The 21,969-nt window shown below is 39.6% G+C and overlaps 1 protein-coding gene across 3 annotated transcripts; it reads left to right on the forward strand.

Annotated features, from left to right (window-relative positions):
* Positions 1-30: 30 nt before the first annotated feature.
* LOC139385960 (uncharacterized) lies at positions 31-21,433 on the forward strand. 3 transcript variants are annotated; one of them, XM_071131275.1, is made up of 12 exons: positions 31-426; positions 17,035-17,175; positions 17,363-17,537; positions 19,213-19,302; positions 19,741-19,791; positions 19,938-20,006; positions 20,219-20,245; positions 20,363-20,653; positions 20,788-20,835; positions 20,927-21,040; positions 21,133-21,162; positions 21,238-21,433. In XM_071131275.1, the coding sequence occupies exons 1-12, from the start codon at positions 283-285 to the stop codon at positions 21,291-21,293; spliced, it is 1,236 nt and encodes a 411-aa protein (XP_070987376.1). In that variant the 5' UTR covers positions 31-282; the 3' UTR covers positions 21,294-21,433. The 3 variants fall into 3 exon arrangements, with proteins under 3 accessions (XP_070987376.1, XP_070987375.1, XP_070987377.1); XM_071131276.1 differs by having other exon boundaries at positions 274-426; positions 16,991-17,175; XM_071131274.1 differs by having other exon boundaries at positions 192-426; positions 21,133-21,433.
* Positions 21,434-21,969: the final 536 nt, after the last annotated feature.

Raw genomic sequence — 21,969 nt, forward strand, 5'->3', positions numbered from 1 at the left:
TGGCTTTTAAATCTTCTGAAGAGACAGTTTGCGAGGGGAGGGGGGGGGGGATTAACAGCACACTGTAGAGCAGCGTGATTTAAAATAAATGAGTGGCAGATGTAAGAAACAAGAAACAGGATGCAGATGTTCACAGGTGCAAGTTGTTGCAACATTTTTCCACAGCCTACGATGTTCTGTACAAAACAACAGTACGCACTGGAATGTAACTGATATCCAGTTTTGCATGAGACCAACGTTTTGAAAGGCAGGGATGCTTTTGTTGTTGGTTTTAGAGGTTAAATGGAGGGGAAACGTGTCAGAACAGTAAGCCCATGTGTGGTTTTCAATCTGAGGCATAGATGTCAAAGCTGTCAATGGTTTGCAAGATGTCAAAAGTTCGAAGTAAAGTATGTAACTTCACTCCACAACAAGGTTTCTTGTCAGGTAGGTTATTTCCGTTTTGAATATAGTGAAGATAAGCCTTACTAACCAACTAACTCTATAACTCTATGTTCTCACTCATCAGGCTCAAAATAAAAAATACACTTCAGCAGCAGCTCAGACTTTATTTAACCTTTTACAAAGCATGTTGAAATTTATAACAGGAAAATCATGTTTCACTTTACAGATTTTTTATTTAATATTTTTATTTAGTTCTTTGGAGCAAACATTTTAAAACAAAATGCTGAGGCAATTCACACCTATGTAAACGTAAATATACAGTAGACATATGAGTAATATTTTATAGTAAACCTTACAGTGTAAGTCAATTATCTCCATATGTACAAATATACAATATGTAACAAAATAATTAACAATTCAAAACAAAGTGGCTCATGAATCACATGGCTTTGTTATATTTCAAAGTTCTCATAATACAAAATTCAAAAGAAACTCGCAAATCTGAGATATCTTTGTTGCAGGTGCATGGTAACAGTTGAATAAGAGAAAAAATAATTTACCTGCACACTGCTCTTGCTATTATGACTGCTCTATATTTCAGCAATATGGCATGAGGGGGTGTGGTATATGGCCAATATACCACGGCTAAGGGCTGTTCTTATGCACGACGCAACGTGCTTAAGAACAGCCCTTAGCCGTGGAAGTGCCTTATTGCTATTATAAATTGGTTACGAATGCTGTTAGATGCTATTAGAGCAGTAAAAATAAATGTTTACCACAACTTTCAGGCAATCAGCATTCAGAGCTCAAACCACCCAGTGTCACGTTCTGACCTTAGTTCTTTTGTTATGTCTTTGTTATAGTATGGTCAGGGTGAGAGTTGGGTGGGTTGTCTATGTTAGTTTTTCTATGATTTGCTATTTCTGTGTTTGGCCTGGTATTGTTCTCAATCAGAGGCAGCTGTCAATCGTTGTCCCTGATTGAGAACCATATTTAGGGAGCCTGTTTTCTATTGTGTTTTGTGGGTGTTTTTTTCTGTTGTGTGTCTGCACTAGCCAGAACTGTTTTCGGTCGTTTCGCGTTGTTATTTTTGTTATTTCCGTGTTCATTTGAATAAATATGGGCACATACCACGCTGCACCTTGGTCCTCACCTTCTTCCACCAACAACGGCCGTTACACCCAGTTTATTTAACTGCCTCACGGCCTTCGTCAGAACTTTTGTGAGTGTTTATAATTTGCACCAAATATAACAATGTATAAGTATTCTAATGAAGTGTGTACATAACACAGAAAAACAAGTTTGTAAAACCACAATGAGGACATCAACCTATCAAGTAGGTTTTCATACAGTGCAAGAAAAAATATCAGAGTTATCTGAAGTGGTGGCAATAATTAATGTTCACATTTACAACATAACATGTATGGGCATTTTATCATTAAGACCTTTAGGGCATAATGTCTGGAGGGTTAAAATCCCAAAACATTCTCTTTTGCTCAGAGTATTATTTATGTCACCTCCCCTGTCTGATATCTTGACTTTCTCTATACCACCAAATCTAAAGGTAGAAATGTCATGTTTTTGGTCATTAAAATGTACTGCGACTGGATAATCCCTGTCCTTTCTCCTGATTGAAATGTCATATTCGCTAATTCTCTGTTTGGGAGAACCAGGTCACATTACAGTAGATGTCGAGAGTCTATATAACAGCATTCCCCATATGGGGGCTGTCAGCCCTATCTCACTATTTGAGAGCCCGAGATACTAACAAATACCCAAAACTGTCTGAAAATGTTTTGACGTAACTATTTCAGGTTTGATGATGAATACTACCTCCAAGCGAATGGAACATTGATGGGCTCCACATTCGCTCCAAGCTATGCTAACTTTTATGTGGGTAATTTTGGAGAAAAAAATGAAAGTCTATTTTTCATTAAAATCCTGAAGTGGTGTCTATATTGACAAAATTATTTGCATATGGGGAGGAACGGGAGAAGAGCTGTCAGACATTATGGCAATACTTAATGACATTGAACCCAATCTCAAATTCACTATTGAATGTGACACTAAATTTGTACATAAACTTGTACATGTGGATTAAGAAATCAAATGGAACCCTGTTTACAACTCTGTACAGAAAAGAAATGGACAGAAATACTCTATAGAGTTCTCCCACTTAAAAAGACGAGAGGCCTGTAATTTTCATCATAGGTACACTTCAACTATGACAGACAATGAGGAAAAAAAAAAAACAGAAAATCACATTGTAGGATTTATAATGAATTTATTTGCAAATGATGGTGGAAAATAAGTATTTGGTCACCTACAAACAAGCAAGATTTCTGGCTCTCACAGACCTGTAACTTCTTCTTTAAGAGGCTCCTCTGTCCTCCACTCGTTACCTGTATTAATGGCACCTGTTTGAACTTGTTATCAGTATAAAACACACCTGTCCACAACCTCAAACAGTCACACTCCAAACTCCACTATGGTCAAGACCAAAGAGCTGTCAAAGGACACCAGAAACAAAATTGTAGACCTGCACCAGGCTGGGAAGACTGAATCTGCAATAGGTAAGCAGCTTGGTTTGAAGAAATCAACTGTGGGAGCAATTATTAGGAAATGGAAGACATACAAGACCACTGATAATCTCTCTCGGTCTGGAGCTCCACGCAAGATCTCACCCTGTGGGGTCAAAATGATCACAAGAACGGTGAGCAAAAATCCCAGAACCACACGGGGGGACCTAGTGAATGACCTGCAGAGAGCTGGGACCAAAGTAACAAAGTCTACCATCAGTAACACACTACGCCGCCAGGGACTCAAATCCTGCAGTGCCAGACGTGTCCCCCTGCTTAAGCCAGTACATGTCCAGGCCCGTCTGAAGTATGCTAGAGAGCATTTGGATGATCCAGAAGAAGATTGGGAGAATGTCATATGGTCAGATGAAACCAAAATATAACTTTTTGGTAAAAACTCAACTCGTCGTGTTTGGAGGACAAAGAATGCTGAGTTCCATCCAAAGAACACCATACCTACTGTGAAGCATGGGGGTGGAAACATCAAGCCTAAAAGTCCTGTTTACTCTAACTGTTGTTGTGTAATTTACTTATTGGCACAAAGGCCTACTGCAATATTGTGCATATCATCACACAGCATACAAGTCATCCATGTCGTTAAATACAGTCAAGCATTTTAATTATAAAATGAAACAAAAGGAGCCTTGAATAATTAAACAATGAATAAACTGCAACAAGCGATTGAATTCACGAATGCATTTGACTGTTTTTAATATTGGCAGTACTAGAGCTTAAATAAATTGATGTTTTTTCTTGCTCTGTACCCAATGATTTATGAAAACTAAGTTGATGTCCTCATTGTGGTTTTACAAACTTGTTTTTTGCATTTTATGTACACACTTCATTAGAATACATATGAAATGCACATTGTTATATTTGGTAACACTTGCTTATTTTCCCTCATCTCCAAACCCATTCGATGCATTGAACAGATGTGGATGGAGCAATGTCTACATAAGTGTACAAATTATAAACACTCACAGCAGCTCTGATGAAGGCCATGAGGCCGATACATAAATGTAATTTATAAATATATAAAAGCAACATGCAACAATTTAAAAGATTGTACTGAGTTACAGTTCATATAAGGAAATCAGTCAATTGAAATCAAATTCATTGGGTCCTAATCTATGGATTTCACAAGACTGGGAATACAGATGGTCACAGATACCTTAAAAAAAGGTAGGGGCGTGGATCAGAAAACCAGTCTGGTGTGACCACCATTGCCTCATGCAGCGTGGCATCTCCTTCGCAGAGAGTTGATCAGGCTGTTGATTGTGGTCTGTGGAATGTTCTCCCACTCCTCTTCAATTGTTTTGTGAAGTTGCTGGATATTGGCAGGAACTGGAACACACACTCTTGTACACGTCGATTCAGACCATCCCAAACACGCTCAATGCTTCTTGATATGCCACACCTGTCAGGTAGATGGATTATTTTGGCAAAGGAGAAATGCAAAGAAATTTGTGCACAACATTTGAGAGAAAACGTTTTTGTACGTATAGAACATTTCTGGGATCTTTTATTTCAGCTCATGACAAATGGGACCAACACTTTAAATGTTGCGTTTATATTTGTGTTCAGTATAATATGACCCTATGGAAAGGGGAGACTCTCCAAAACACAATATTGTTCTCCGTTTTGCTGTACGGCCTCCACAAGTGTCACGGGACTCATCTGAACTTATCACATAAAAACAAATGGAAGTAAGGAGGTCGTTTTTTGCCCCCCAAAAATAAGGGGTTAAATATGTCCAAAAACATTTCCTGAGTTTTTTTGGTGTTTTTTTTCAAGGATAGATCAGCATTAATATTGCAGATAAATTGTAGGTTCCATCAATGTAATTGTCTGCATCACTTCCAATCCCCCATATATTTCTTTGCAAATATATACAGTTTACACATACCCACCCAGTCCAGGGTTCCTCCTCATTCCCACCTCTCCACACAGCAGAACAACAGTGAAGATATCAAAACCATGAAACACATATGGAATCGTTGCAGTAAACAAAAAAGTGCCAAACAAATCAAAATATTCTCCATACTTGAGTCTCCTCAAAGCAGCCACCCCCTGCCCCGATGACAGACCCGCACACTCCCGGCATTACCACAAACAGCCTCATGAGGTAGTCACCTGGAATGCATCTAAATTAACAGATGTGCCCTGTTAAAAGTACATTTTTGGGATGATATACAGAAGATAGCCCTATTTGGTAAAATACCAAGTCTATATTATGGCAAGAACAGCTTAAATAAGCAAACAGAAACGACAGTCCATCATTACTTTAAGACAATGCGAAAAATGTCAAGAACTTGTTTCTTCAAGTGCAGTCACAAAAAACATCAATAGCTATGATGAAACTGTCTCTAATGAGGACCGCCACAGGAAAGGAAGACCTAGAGTTACTTCTGCTGCAGAGGATAAGTTCATTAGAGTTACCAGCCTCAGAAATTGCAGCCCAAATGAATGCTTCACAGAGTTCAAGAAACAGACATCTCAACATCAACTGAGGATACCGTGTGAATCAGGCCTTCATGGTTGAATTGCTGCAAAGAAACCACTACTAAAGGACACCAATAATAAGAAGAAACTTGCTTGGGCCAAGAAACACCAGCAATGGACATTAGACTGGTGGAAACCTGTCATTTGGTCTGATGAGTCCAAATTTGAGATTTTTGGCTCTAACCGCCATGTCTTTGTGAGACGTAGAGTAGGTGTGCGGATGATCTCCGCATGTGTGGTTCCCGCCGTGAAGCATGGAGGAAGAGGGGTGATGGTGTGGGGGTGCTTTGCTGGTGACACTGTTGGTGATTTATTTAGAATTCAAGGCATACTTAACCACCATAACTACCACAGCATTCTGCAGCGATACGCCATCCCATCTGGTTTGCGCTTAGTGGGACTATCATTTGTTGTTCATCAGGACAATGGCCCAACACACCTCCAGGCTGTGTAAGGGCTATTTGACCAAGATGAAGAGTGATGGAGTGCTGCATCAGATGACCTGGCCTCCACAATCACCCGACCTCAACACAATTGAGATGGTTTGGGATGAGTTGGACCACAGATTGAAGGAAAAGCAGCCAAGTGCTCAACCTATATGGGAACTCCTTCAAGTGTGTTGGAAAAGCATTCCAGGTGAAGCTGGTTGAGACAATGCCAAGAGTATGCAAAGCTGCCACCAAAGCAAAGGTCAGCCACCCCCCCAAAAAAACAATATAAAACACACTTCGATCCGTTCAACACCCCTCTAGGTCACTACATGATTCCATATGTGTCACCTCAGTTGCGATGTCCACAATACGTAAAGCTTAATAAAGAGCAGTGATACTATTAAGGGCTTTGTGCGGGTTTTTTCATTTTTCTCAGTTCTCATAATACAAATCTGAGTAAAATTGAAAAAGTGTGCTATATTTGAAATTAGTAATACAGTATTTTATAAAACGTTACAATAGCAAATATTTTAAAACACAGTCATCACAGTAGGCTATAAGTCAATTATCTGAATACGTAGAAATGTACAATACTCAAAAGAATACAAAAAAATATTGAAGAAAATACTCAAAACAAAGCATCTATTGGATCACGTGGCTTTGTCATATTTCAAAGTTCTCATTAAATCAGTCAACAATTCAAATTCCTTACGGGTATTTTGGCTGCTATGGCTAAAGTTCAGTGGAACACCATGCAGATCCAGCGTGCAGTTCGAATGTTTATTTATGGTCAAATCCCCCAAGTTACACAAGACTCCAGCTTTCAAAAGGCTCATTTAGCATTTAGCACTAATCTTACCAGCGACAGAGCGTCACTCATTATCCACTGCTTTATCCTCTTGATGACATTGTTTGAAAAAGCCACACTGCAAATTCAAAAAGGAAAGATTAGAACAGTGATGCATTGATACTTTAATCAAATTGATGTACTGTACACACATTGCAGTCAGACGTGTGGGTGTTTGGGTGTTTGATTTAACCTGTCTTGAGTGCCAGATTGATAGGGTTTGCAATTCCACGACGATTCTATTGGTTCCATTACCACATACAAGCTCAATCAAGCCCAGCTAAAGTAGTTGAAAATGTGTTTGATATACAAAAACTTCCAAAAGATTCATTATTACCTTAATAAGTATGACAATGATTATGGCTAGGAATAGAAAGTCTCCAATGGAGCCTTCTATGATGGCAGGCAATGATTTCTCCACTGCCAGTTTCATTATCATCACCTCCACCTAAGAAGCAGAACCACAAAACAGAACAGACAGAGCAAGACAGTTAAACATTTCCAATAACATAGGACAGTTAATACATCTTTTTTTTGAACTTTCTATTCTATTATTTAAATTGGACATCTCTATTATTGAAAGTTTAACTCACCGATTCCATCGATCTCAATTCCAGTGCTTCGAATCGATCTTCATCAAATCCCAGAGTAGCTGTAATCTTCTCAGATTAACCTGTAATGATTGATGATGGATGGTCACAACAAAACATTTTGGACATAAAAATCATAAAATGGGCATGGATCTTCACCTCGATATTGTAGAGGAAGTCAATAAAAGTGCATCTACCAACCTGAACTTCTCTGATTGAAGTTTCAGCCTCAACTGTGATTTCCTGTACATCTGTGACTGCACACTGAATGAGATACTCTCCAAAGGCCTGGAGGAATATCACATATTTACTACTCTAAAGGCAACATACTCTCATTAAGTCAAAATAGTGACATTTAACCATTGTAGATATACATCACATGACTAAAACTATGTGGACACCTGCTTCTCGAACATCTCATACCAAAATCATGGGAATTAATATGGAGTTGGTCCCCCCTTTCCTGCTATAACAGCCTCCACTCTTCTAGGAAGGGTTTCCACAAGATGTTGTAACATTGCATTGGGGACTTGCTTCCATTCAGCCACAAGAACATTTAGTGAGCTCGGGCACTGATGTTGGGCGATTAGGCCTGGCTCGCAGTCTGCGTTCCAATTCATTCCAAAGGTGTTCGACGAGGTTCAGGTCAGGGCTCTGTGCAGATCAGTCAAGTTCTTCCACACCAATCTCGACAAACCATTTCTGTATGGACCTCGCTTGGTGTACAGGGGTATTGTCATGCTGAAACAGGAAAGGGCCTTCCCCAAACTGTTGCCACAAAGTTGGAAGCATAGAATAATCTAGAATGTCATTGTATGCTGTAGCGTTAAGATTTATTTTCACTGGAACAAAGGAGCATTGCCAGATCCATGAAAAACAGCCCCAGACCATTATTCCTCGTCCACCAAATCTTACAGTTGGCACTATACATTTGGGCAGGTAGCGTTCTCCTGGCATCCACCAAACCCAGATTCACCCTTTGAACTGCCAGATGGTGAAGAGTGATTCATCACTCCAGAGAATGCATTTCCACTGCTCCAGAGTCCAATGGCGCGAGCTTTACACCACTCCAGCCGACACTTGGTATTGCTCATGGTGATCCATGGCTGCTCGACCATGGAAACCCAATTCATGAAGCTCCTGAAGAACAGTTGTTGTGCTGACGTTGCTTCCAGAGACAGTTTGGAACTCAGTAGTGAGTGTTGCAACCGAGGATAGAAGATTTTTACGTGCCACGCGCCTAAGCACTCGGCGGTCTCATTCTATGAGCTTGTGTGGCCTACCACTTCGTGGATGAGCTGTTGTTGCTCCTAGACGTTTCCACTTCGCAATAACAGCACTTACAGTTGACCAGGGCAGCTCTAGCAGGGCAGAAATTTTACGAACTGACTTGGCATCCTATGACAGTGCCGTCATAGGTGGTATCCTATGATGGTGCCACGGTGAAAGTCACTGAGATTTTCAGTAAGCCATTCTACTGCCAGTGTTTGTCTATGGAGATTGCATGGCTTTTGTGCTTGATCTTAAGCACCTGTCAGCAACAGGTGTGGCTAAAATAGCTGAATCCACTAATTTGAAGGGGTGTCCACACTTTGTATATACAGTGCATTTGGAAAGTATTCAGACCCTTTGACGTTTCCACATTTTGTTACATTGCAGCCTTATTCTAAAATGGATTCAATTGTTTTCCCCCTTCATCAATATACACACAATACACAATAATGACAAAGCAAAAACTGTTGTTTTTTTTTTTTTGCAAAAAAAAGTACAAAATTATATGAAATATCACATTTACATAAGTATTCAGACCATTTACTCAGTACTTTGTTGAAGCACCTTGGGCAGCTATTACAGCCTCGAGTCTTCTTGGGTATGTTGCTACAAGCTTGGAACATATGTATTTGGGGAGTTCCTCCCATTCTTCTCTGCAAATCCTCTCAAGCTCTGTCAGGTTGGATGGGGATCGTTGCTGCACAGCTATTTTCAGGTCTCTCCAGAGATGTTCGATCGTGTTCAAGATGTTCAATCGGGCTCTGGCTGGGCCACTCAAGGACATTCAGATACTTGTCCCGAAGCCACTCCTGCGTTGTCTTGGCTGTGTGCTTAGGTTCCTGTTGGAAGGTGAACATTCGCGCAGTCTGAGGTCCTGAGCACTCTGGATCAAGTTTTGTCATCAAGGATCTCTTTGTACTTTGCTCCGTTCATCTTTGCCTCAATCCTGACTAGTCTCCCAGTCCCTGCCGCTAAAGAACATCCCCACAGCATGATGCTGCCACCACCATGCTTCACCGTAGGGATGGTGCCAGGTAACCTCCAGATGTGACGCTTGGCATTCAGGGTTTATAAGTGCGGAAATCGACACTGCCGCACGAGCACGCTTTTGCTGCACAGTCGATAGTGCACCGGACCTCGGGCTAGAAGGTCGAGGGTTCGAGACCTGCTCCCTGCTGTTTCATTACATTGGTGTCAGAAGTGATCGGAACCTTGCATCCACGAGAGTGCGTGAGCGCGTTCCTGTAAGACGTAGACTCGCAAGCTAGCGCGAGGACGCGCTCTTTGAAAGGAGGGAGTAGTGTAACGACCCTGGGTTTATAAGCGCGGAAATCGACTCTGCCGCACGAGCAGGCTGGAAGGTAGAGGGTTCGAGACCTGCTGTTTCATTACAGTATGTATGTGTAGAGTAGTCTTGCTTTCAGCAAGCACATTAAAGATGCAAACATAACACATTATAGAAAGACGCCAACATAAGGAAACATAGCAAGCATAAAAAAAAACTTGTAAGCAAATAATTTTAAAGCGAGAGCAACTTTATGACAAATGATAAAAATATATATATATTTGAAAACTAATGCAAAAATCGTTTTCGGTTTAACTTTCCCAGCAACCAATCATATTGAATACATTTTGCCAACGCTTTTGCCTGCATGTACTACCCTTTGGTTACACTACTCTTTCGATGTCTGTTTCTTTGCGATCACTGCCAGTCTTTTCGATTGCGAGTTTTGGCATTATTTTTTCCGCGAAGGGCAGGATTTAGAGGGAGGGGTATACAATGAGTCTCCATTGGTCCACTAGTTTTGGAGTGACGCTTGTCTTAACCCAATCAAGGAACATGATAGAAATACTTTTTTTCTATTGCCTACTTAAGTAGACGGTCTGACATCACCTCGTTTTAGGGTTTTAAACATAATTCAAAATTGTCAGTCACGGGTCAGTAATGTACTGATATTAGAAGCATGTCTATCTAATACATTTAATGACAAACCATCTAACTACTTAGGTAAACGTTGTGCAACAGGTAATTAATATTATTTCACCCGTCCTCGAAAATATGTTAACATTCTCAACTTTATTTTTCATGTTCACGATTTATTTTATTTTGAATTTAATACATATGGCGTGAAATTGTGCACAATACTAAAATGTCAAAAATTATATTTGATTCCTGGAGCTTTTAATATCCCATGCTTTCTTTTATGACTTATTAAAAACTGTCAATGAATGGCTGCAAAAATACATAGCCTCATATAATACATTTTCAAAACACACAAGTAGGCATATCAGATTTCAAATATGTGATTACTCTGGCAAAATTGGGAAGAAGTGGAATAATAAAATAAGTGTGGGGAATAACAGTAGTGTTCTTGCTGACCAGCACAGTAATTACCCTATATTTTATCCCATTGTTAATGATGACAATTCTTACACTGATCAGGCTAAATAAAGTAAATAGATAATAACATCTCTCAAAGACAAGATTACATAAATCTTCCCCTACACCCTAACCAAATGACTAGAATCAAATTTACACTTTTGGGTTCAAAATCTGTTTGTCAAAATGATGTTCAGTTACAGATCAGGTCACCCTACCAAACATCCCTGCTAAAACATACTGTAGATCAGTCTGCTGCCTTTTCGTTGTCACAGCCAAAATGCCCATCACCAAACGAGGGGACTAATGCAAGTGGGGATTAAAATCAATTTTACTACATGATGTCAAAAGGCTGCATTCTGCAATACGGACAGGAGTAACAGCAACCTAATTTAGTTGACAACATTATACATTAAACAGCGCTACCGTTTAATGTATAAACTCAGCGGAGAACGTTCTATCTCTCCATTCAGCTCCACTCTAACCTTGAGGGGCGTTTCTTTTAAACATGCATCCAATCTCCTTGAACCCTTATATAACTAGACCAATCATATGCTTCAATGTGCCGCGGTTGACAGTGCTGTGGCAAGACAGGACAATGATAGAGGTTCCGCTCGTGATGTTAAATTGCAGTTGCAGATGCTCCGATTTCAAACCGGTTTGGAGGTTGACAGTGCTGTGGCAAAACAGGACATTGATAGAGGTTCCGCTCGTGATGTTAAATTGCAGGTGGAGATGCTCCGATTTCAAACCTGTTTGGAGGTTGACAGTGCTGTGGCAAAACAGGACATTGATAGAGGTTCCGCTCGTGATGTTAAATTGCAGGTGGAGATGCTCCGATTTCAAACCGGTTTGGAGCACAGTTGAACATTTAATAACACGCTGATTATATAATGGATTTATAAGAAAAATAAATGCAGTACTTTTCAATGCGTGAGATATAAGAGGTGTGGGAAAAGAGGGCCAAATGCTTGTGTCTCATGGCCAATGTGTGAGAGTTGGCAGCTCTGACCTTCAGTTATGGCCTCGGGATGAGGATGAACAATACCAAACAAAAACCCTCAAAAACTTTGTGTGTGAAATTGCATGTCCCATAATCTCTCGTGGACAGATTACATTTTGCGATAATTTTACTTCTGGGTAACAGTGATTACATGTCCTATAATTTACCTAAGTAGGAGAACCTTGGCTCTGAGGAAGATCCATTTAAGAAGGTGACTTTATTCTCCTTGGGGTGTTATAAGATCACTCCTCCACTCCAGTCATTGGCCCCCACAGCACCGGACATTAAGGACCCCTAGGAAGAGGAGAAAATGGATGTTACTTGCCAGAAGCCAATAAAAATGAGACAAATCTGAGGCAAGCGGATAGAGATACTATTATGATCCTAAAACTGCATCTCAGATATAGTCACTGTCTCCATCTAATAGGAACAGTACACGTTGGACCATGGCACCCCAGACTGCAGACTCTGGCCTTAACTAGAAAACCAGTGTGTAACTAGAAAACCAGTGTGTAAAAAACAAAGTTGAAAACCTAACAACTTACATCAAGTGTAATGTGATTGCTGAATCCAGCCTCTGCGAGTTGAAATTGAAAGCCATCCCCCTGCTTCAATGCTGGTTTATAAATCAGAGTGACACAAACATTTTGTTATAAAGTGAGTCAGAAATAATATTTCTAATGGGGTAGGATGTAAAATGCACCTCACAGCCTGTCCGTGTTAGGCTACACTCAACCTCCTACATTAAATTGCATACATACAGTATATGACGATAATGGGACACAATGTAAAGGTTAAAGATTCCTTTGATTATACTGGTCTCTAGCTTGGAGAGGATGCTCTCCAAGGTTTTATTGTCACCAACCAAGAACAGGTTACTCTCACTGGCGTTAATATTCTTGATCTCTTCTATTTTGATTTCATTACCAACCTGTGATTCATAAATGTACAGAGAAAATCTATGTCTTGATATACAGTTGAAGTCGGAAGTTTACATATACTTAGGTTGGAGTCATTAAAACTCATTTTTAAACCACCACAAATTTCTTGTTAACAAACTATAGTTTTGGCAAGTCGGTTAGGACATCTACTTTGTGCATGGCACAAGTAATTTTTCCAACAATTGTTTACAGATAGATTATTTCACTTAAAATTCACTGTATCACAATTCCAGTGGGTCAGAAGTTTATATACACTAAGTTGACTGTGCCTTTAAACAGCTTGGAAAATTCCAGAAAATTATGTCATGGCTTTAGAAGCTTCTGACAGTCTAATTGACATAATTGGAGTCAATTGGGGGTGTACCTGTGGATGTATTTCAAGGCCTACCTTCAAACTCAGTGTCTCTTTGTTTGACATCATGGGAATATCAAAAGAAATCAGCCAAGACTTCAGAAAATAAATTGTAGACCTCCACAAGTCTGGTTCATCCTTGGGAGCAATTTCCAATTTCCAATTTCCAACCGCCTGAAGGTACCACGTTCATCTGTACAAACAATAGTACGCAAGTATAAACACCATGGGACCACGCGGTCGTCATACCGCTCAGGAATCAGACGCGCTCTCTCTCCTAGAGATGAACATACTTTGGTGCGAAAAGTGCAAATCAACCCCAGAACAACAGCAAAGGACCTTGTGAAGATGCTGGAGGAAACAGGTACAAAAGCATCTATATCCACAGTAAAACGAGTCCTATATCGACATAACCTGAAAGGCCGCTCAGCAAGGAAGAAGCCACTGCTCCAAAACCGCCATTTAAAAGCCAGACTACGGTTTGCAACTGCACATGGGGACAAAGATTGTACCTTTTGGAGAAATGTACTCTGGTCTGGTGAAACAAAAATAGAACTGTTTGTCCATAATGACTATCGTTATGTTTGGAGGGAAAAGGGGAGGCTTGCAAGCCGAAGAACACCATCCCAACCGTGAAGCACGGGGGTGGCAGCATCATGTTGTGGGTGTGCTTTGCTGCAGGAGGGATTGGTGCACTTCACAAAATAGATGGCATCATGAGGCAGGAAAATTATGTGGATATATTGAAGCAACATCTCAAGACATCAGTCAGGAAGTTAAAGCTTGGTCACAAAGGGATCTTCAAATGGACAATGACCCCAATCATACTTCCAAAGTTGTGGCAAATGGCTTAAGGACAACAAAGTCAAGGTATTAGAGTGGCCATCACAAAGCCCTAACCTCAATCCCATAGAAGATTTGTGGCCAGAACTGAAAAAGTGTGTGCGAGCAAGGAGGCCTACAACCTGATTCAGTTACACCAGCTCTGTCAAGAGAAATGGGCCAAAATTCACCCAATTTATTGTGGGAAGCTTGTGGAAGGCTACCCGAAACGTTTGAACCAAGTTAAACAATTTAAAGGCAATGCTACCAAATACTAATTGAGTGTATGTAAACGTCTTGTCACGCCCTGGTCTTAGTATTTTGTGTTTTCTGTATTATTTTGGTCAGGCCAGGGTGTGACATGGGTTATTTATGTGGTGTGTTTTGTCTTGGGGTTTTTGTAGGTTATGGGATTGTGGTATAGTAGAGTAGTCTAGGGAAGTCTATGGTTGCCTGGAGTGGTTCTCAATCAGAGGCAGGTGTTTATCGTTGTCTCTGATTGGGAACCATATTTAGGCAGCCATATTCTTTGAGTGTTTCGTGGGTGATTGTTCCTGTCTCTGTTTGCACCAGATAGGGCTGTTTCGGTGTTTCACATTTCTTGTTTTGTATATTTTTTGTATTTTTCATCTTTCATTAAAGATGTTTAATAATAACCACGCTGCATTTTGGTCCTCCTCTCCTTCATCAGAAGAAAACATTAACACGTCTGACCCACTGGGAATGTAATGAAATAAATCAAAGCTGAAATAAATCATTCTCTCTACTATTATTCTGACGTTTCACATTCTTAAAATAAAGTGGTGATCCTAACTGACCTAAGACAGGGAATTTTTATTAGGATTAAATGTCAGGAATTGTGAAAAACTGAGTTTAAACGTATTTGGCTAAGGTGTATGTAAACTTCTGACTTCAACTGTATATAGGGCAGCAGCATGTTAGGTGCAGGGTTGAGTAACCGGGTGGTAGCCGGCTAGTGATGGCTATTTAACAGTCTGATGGCCTTCAGAGAGAAGCTGTTTTTCAGTCTCTTGGTCCCAGCTTTAATGCACCTGCACTGACCTTCTGGATGGTAGCGGGGTGAACAGGCCCGGTGGATGATGTGGTTGATGATCACATACCTTAGTTACAAAAACTATAGTGACAAAGAGAGTATCTGAATCAGTTTTGATCAACTCTCGCATCCTCTCCTCTGTCCTCTCCTTGCCTGCTTTTGAAAAAGGTCAAAGGTAATCGAGGAGTGAAGGCAAGGAGAGAAAACGTGGAAACAAATGCGCTTGATTGAAATGAGACTCTCCTTCTCCACTCATGCGCCATTAGGCAAATTACGTTTAGAGGGGTGGAAACCCAAAATAAGTGTGTAAAGTGCGAAAACCAATTGAACTAGTTGTATGCAAGACATGTTATTGATAAAAGGATAAGTAGCGTATCGTTTTTAAATGTGTGCATGCTCTCCTTCGAGAAAACAAAAGGCTGATTCAAAGGGGGTGTGACAGATTTAAAACACTTCCGTGCTAGAAGCCGAGAGGATACTCTTGTGTGTCACTTATCATATTCTGGTTCATGCAGGAGGCGGATGGAGGAATCAATTGAAAATCTCCCAAATCCCCACATAATAACAGAAAAAAATAATTATAATAAATAGTAATAAATATAATCTCATGGTTGATTTTAGTATAATTTCTGCCTCTTTTATTTCCATGATCAGTATTTACAATATTAATTTGTACACATTTATTTGGTCTACCTTTTTTAGTCAACATTGTGTAGCACACGGATTCATATTGGAGTAGTGTTCATTACAACCTCTACTTTCTTGTCAAAAGTCATGTTAACATGAGGGCTAAAACAAAAAAATACTTTGACGCAAATGTTAATCTACATATGTTTTTGCCCCCCACTGCATTCACCCAACAGACAGAGGCCTAGTTAGAGAGTGTGTTTTACCAGGAAGCTACTGTGGACTTCTGAGTAAGATTGCTTACTTCATCTCACCTCATTTGTGCTACTTCTCAGAACTCTGTTCCATTGGCTGCAGTTGCAAATAGTATTAGGGTTAAGTAAAATAAGTAAAATAAGCATTTATGCACCGAAAGTAACTATATGTGTCAGGCACATAAACCAGGTTATTTTAGTGCATGAATATGTCTAATAGTTGTTTATAATCACAGAGAGAGAAAAAAACAAGACCTGCTGTATACATGCACATAGTCCAAGTACTTGAGATTGTTATAACATGTAAATAACATGTAATAACATTGTTAAACATGTTATAATATATCAAATGAATCAAGAACCAGTTCAAATGTAACACTATATTAAATATTTTCAGATATATATTAAAAAAAAGGGGACGAATAGAAAAAGGCACAGCTGCTCAAACAGGAAGTGACCTAATCAATTGCCTCTGTGCGCAAACTTAGTTGTAGAGGTTTGCCCTTTCACTTGTAGCTACTGGATATATGTGCTGGGTACTTTCACTTACATTTCAGGTACCGCTCACTGCCATACATTAAAATACAGAAAATGCTCTTGGTCAAAACTGAAGTCTGTTTTTTTTGGATGGTATTATGTTATACCTCTTTTGCTTCAATGGGTAAGTGCTTAAGATAATGATAACATAGATACAGCATTTTATGTAGAGCTATGAGGGAATAAATGTAGAGTTGGAGAGTAGAAATTTAAGAGAAGCTTCCTGTCATGTGAATGTATTGTGCATCAGGATAAAAATGGTGTAATTTTTTAAACCCTATTTTTAACTTACATCAGGAAAATGCGTGTATGCTGCTGAGAATTTACCATAAAATGGCTGTGTATTTTAACCATTACATTGCAACATTTTATCTATGAGCCTGATAACTGTCCAAACCCAACACTCCTCCTCTAGGTAACAAACATTGCCATGACTCCTGTAACACATCCACCCTCCAGGCTCCACTAGGCTCTGCGGTGCTCCTGTCATGCAGCTTTGGGTCCACCTCTCTGGGCTTTAGCCCTGGCCATGGCTGGGTGGTGTGGAACCAGGGCTCTGGTTCTGGTGCCAGCCTGGTCAACATCACGTCCTCTGGGAAGGTTGTTGCCTCTTTCAGTTGTCTGTGTAGCATGCACAATACTAGCCTTCTTTTTTGTTTTGAGATTTTAGCCTTTTAAATGCCTTTTTAACCATATTTTTTATGTGCAGCTTTGTCATTTCTGCATGTAATGAAAAACCCTCTTCAAATAATATATATTAAATAAAATATGAATTTATTATTATCAGGTGGACTTTCTGGACCCCAGGCAGGGCAGAGTGAAGGCTTTCCCCAATCAGGGAGGTCTGGGGAACTTCTCCATCCTAATTGAAGCCCTTCAGGCCTCAGACCTGGGCTCCTACTGTTGTGAGCTGCAGAGTCATGACCAGTGCCATCGAGTGGAAGTTGAGGAACTTGAAGAAGGTAACACTATGCTAGTATCTACAGTAATATATTGTTTCAACGGCTCAGTTGGTTGGGGAATGGTGCTTGTAACAACACCTGAGTTGTAGATTTGATTCCTTCTTGCAACCTCAACAGAATATTTGGATCAAGAGAAAGTCACTTTATTGTTACATTAGAACAATAATCTCTTATACTGTTGTATCTGAAGATATAGGACCCTTTCAAGTCACCAGTAATGAGTCAAAATAATTGGTGAAGGTTTCATACAGGACAGTGCTTTTGGAAAGTATTCAGACCCCTTGACTTTTTCCACATTTTGTTACGCTACAACCTTGTTCTAAAATCACCCCATAATGACAAAGAAAAAAATGTTTTTTAGAAATGTTTGCTAATTTATAAAAAATGAAAAACAGAAATATAACATTTACATACTGTAACTATTCAGACCCTTTACTCAGTACTTTGTTGAAGCACTTTTGGCAGCAATTACAGCCTCGGGTCTTCTTGGGTATGATGCTACAACCTCGGCACACCTGTATTTGGGGAGTTTCTCCCCTTCCAAAGAGTTGAATCTTGGAATCATCAAACTAGATAATCTAGTTTCTCAAGGTCTGAGAGTCTTTAGGTGCCTTTTGGCAAACTCCAAGCTGGCTGTCATGTGTCTTTTACTGAGGAGTGGCTTCTGTCTGGCCAGTCTACCATAAAGGCCTGATTGGTGAAGTGCTGCAGAGATGGTTGTCCTTCTGGAAGATTCTCCCATCTCCACAGAGGAACTCTGGCCATGGTCTGAATACTTATGTAAATAATGTATTTCAGCAGTGGTGTAAAGTGCTTAAGTAAAAATACTTTAAAGTACTACTTAAGTAGTTTTTGGGGGTATCTGTACTTAACTTTACCATTTATATTTTTTACAACTTTTACTTTTACAAAAAGTACTTTTTACTCCGTACATTTTCCCTGACACCCAAAAATACTTGTTACATTTTGAATGCTTAGCAGGACAGAAAACATCAAATTCATGCACTTATCAAGATAACATCCCTGGTCATCTCTACTACCACTGATCTGGCAACTCACTAAACACAAATGCTTTGTTTCTGAGTGATGTCTGAGTGTTAGAGTGTCCCCCTGGCTATCTGTAAATTTATAAAACATGAACAATTGCCATCTGGTTTGCTTAATATAAGGAATTTGAAATTATTTATACTTTTAATACTTAAGTACATTTTTGCAATTAAATTTCTTTTTGATAATTAAGTATATTTAAAACCAAATACTTTTGGACTTATACTCAAGTAGTATTTTACTGGGTGCCTTTCACTTTTACTTGAGTCATTTCCTATTAATTACTTTTACTCAAGTATGACAATTGGGTACTTTTTCCACAACTATGTCAGTTTTTATTATTTTAGAAATTAGCTAAAATTTCTCAATCAGTTTTTTCTTTGTCATTATGGGGTATTGTGTGTAGATTGCTGAGGTGTTTTTTAAAACAATTTAATCCATTTTAGAATACGGCTGTAACGTAACCAAACGTGGAAAAAGTCAAGCATGTGGTCGGTTTTTCCTTCCAGGGTTACTTTCTGTAAAGGCAAACACATTTCTGGTCGGTTTAGACTCAGCAGCTTTCTCGCTTATTGTTTCCTGTAAGATACACGTGAATAAAACCACCTCTTCCTCTTTACTCGTCTAGGTTCACACATCGTGCTGTTTTTCAGCGTCGGCAGTTTGGCCATCCTCCTAGTGCTCCTAAGTGGCTGTTTCTGCTGGGTGAAATGGACACGTGAGCACCCCCATGTTCCATCTGACTCACTCAGTTTTACTTCTGCATTGGAATGATATGGATGAAGCAGCTAGCACGGCATGCACAGTATACAGTATGCTTCATTGAGTACAGCAACAGTTATTTGGGCTAATCCAAACCTTCCTATGAGCATTAAGCAGCACCCTTTCTTTCTGATGTAAATGTTATTATGTTGGTTGTGCAACTTTGCAAGCTGCTTCCATGTCAGTTAAGTAGCTACATATCCCACTGAAAATATGCACATTGCACAGTTTAAACAGTAGGCATGTCTTAATGCCACCCAGTATGCGCTTTAGAAAGAGGAACATTTCAAAGTAGCCTAATATGTTTGTGAAATGTGATGTACTTGTACTTCCAAAATATACATTACCCCTTGAAAAAGTGATAATCTTATAGAAGTGCCCTTTCTTGTTTTAGGAGTTTCTACTGAAAGAACACCAGACTATATCAACACCCATTTCTGTTCAGGTTGGGCCTCTATGCTCTTGTTCTAATCCTCAATGTTAATTTACATTTTTTGAGAAAGAGAATGTATTACTGCTATGGCATTTGAGCACCACTTTCAAATCTGATTGAAACATGAAATTAGTGTAGAATTCTGTATAATATCACAGGATCCAGTGCACCTCCTGAGGATGTTGCATGTAGTGACAATGTCGGGAGAGACGTGGTACAGGAGAGAGGTAAAAGACGTAGGCTAAAACAGCATGTGCTCACACTCAAACACACACACGCGCATGCACGTGCACACACACACACAGTGTTTTATTATGTCTATGTGGTTAAGATTATTCAACATTACAGCATCACTCTATATTTACTAAACAAGACCACAGTACAAAGTCATTTTGCATTTGCAGACTGATGCTCACATCTGGTTTTTGTCTTAATTTAGGAGTCGGCAATGAGCGACCGATCTATGGTAAGTTTACGCTTCTAGATTTCCCATTTTCTTTCAATGCACTGGAATGGAATTGTAAAGTTGTTTTCTTTTCTACATTGACCTAGTTTGAACTGTTCTCTTCCCACCGTTCAATAGAAAACAATGAACATGATCCAACCAGAATGCAGCATGATCCGACCAGAATTCACCATGATCCGACCACAATTCAGCATGATCCGACCACAATTCAGCACGATCCAACCAGAATTCAGCATGATCCCACCACAATTCAGCATGATCCCACCACAATTCAGCACGATCCAACCAGAATTCAGCATGATCCAACCAGAATTCAACATGAAGCACAAAGAAACCAGCACAAACCAGTTAGATACAAAAATAAATTGAGAGATTCGAGTGAGAACAGAAGACAGGTGTTTCATGGAGGTGAGCTATTTGTAACATACCATAGACATTCTATAACCATTATCCCTTGTTCAATGATACCAATATTTTCATCCCCGCTTGGTATGCATGTTGAATTCAGAAGTAACTAAACTTTATGGACTTTCCTTCCCCAGAACTCATGAGCAGATTGCGCCAATCAAGTCTCGGACAGCGTTACTATGGTAAAGCCAGAACTTTGTAATGATCAATTTACAGTATAGGCTTGCGGTGATCCTTTTATGAATTACATTGACTTGTCGTGAACTCTGACAGCAAACCAAGCCGAGATCAACCAGCAAACCAGAGTTCAGATGGACAACCACCAAAGAGCAAACGAAGCAAAGACCAACCAGGATGGCAGATCCCAAATGGACAACTGCCAAAGAGGTGTCCTACACACTATGCTTTACAGTAATCTCTGAAACAAATCAATATGCACTCTAGCATTTTGTTATTAAAGCATTGTCTCCTCATTGCAGGAAGCTTTTGGAGAAAGAAACCCAAAGAGCGTAAGTTGCTTTTTTTTTACACACACAACATACTGTATAATCATAATAATTTATATTAAGACCTCTCTCTCCCAGAATGTGAATATGAAAACCCAATCTATAACAGTGTAGTCCAACTCCACAAACTATAGATGGGGATGAAGAGGATACTGGGTCTCAACTCCTTGGTCTCAATTTTGTTTAGGTTGTATTTATTTTTTTTTGTAAATAAAGTACATTACATTGTCTTGAAAGTGAAACAAATATGAAATAAAGTTAAATCATTTTTAAATTGGTTTATGATTCTTTCATGCATTGTATTATCCAATGTGAATCAGAAAAGTCTCTAATCAAGACAATTAACGCTAATAACCCCCAGCTGTGTCACCCTACCAGTGGATGGTCACCCAGGCCCATTGTTTGCTGACCATCAGAGATGAAGAGGTACTCTTCTGTTGATGTAATGATTCTTCGTTATTATTACCCTAACCTGCACAGAGCTAGAGGGATATAATCCATACATTCAACCACACTGACAGTCTGAAAGGTAGGGAATAGAACTGCAGTTTACGAAGACAAATTACATTCATCCAGTTTCCATTCAACATTACTGTATGTCCAATGTAATGTGGCAGACCAGGGGGTTTGATCAAGACGTTCACACAGATAAGGCACGGACACAAGTGTGATACCTCAGTTTCAAGAGTGTTTAATTAAAACAAATAAAAAATAAAAGAAACCGGTCTCCTCCAGGAAACCTCTTCCGGGTTACCGCCTTCTGGGCTCTGGAGTAGACCACCAAGCTGCTCGGGTCTAGCAGACCGTGAG

The sequence above is a fragment of the Oncorhynchus clarkii genome, chromosome 27 (assembly GCF_045791955.1).
Source record: "Oncorhynchus clarkii lewisi isolate Uvic-CL-2024 chromosome 27, UVic_Ocla_1.0, whole genome shotgun sequence".
Lineage (NCBI taxonomy): Eukaryota > Metazoa > Chordata > Actinopteri > Salmoniformes > Salmonidae > Oncorhynchus > Oncorhynchus clarkii.

What these genes read in the sequence shown, in the direction of transcription:
- LOC139385960 (XM_071131274.1), top strand. Translation starts at nt 283, where the DNA reads ATGGAGGGGAAACGTGTCAGAACAGTAAGCCCATGTGTGGTTTTCAAT. An exon ending in AGTTGAGGAACTTGAAGAAG is followed by an intron (nt 17,538 to 19,212) that starts GTAACACTATGC and finishes TTACTCGTCTAG; the next exon opens with GTTCACACATCGTGCTGTTT. An exon ending in CAACACCCATTTCTGTTCAG is followed by an intron (nt 19,792 to 19,937) that starts GTTGGGCCTCTA and finishes ATAATATCACAG; the next exon opens with GATCCAGTGCACCTCCTGAG.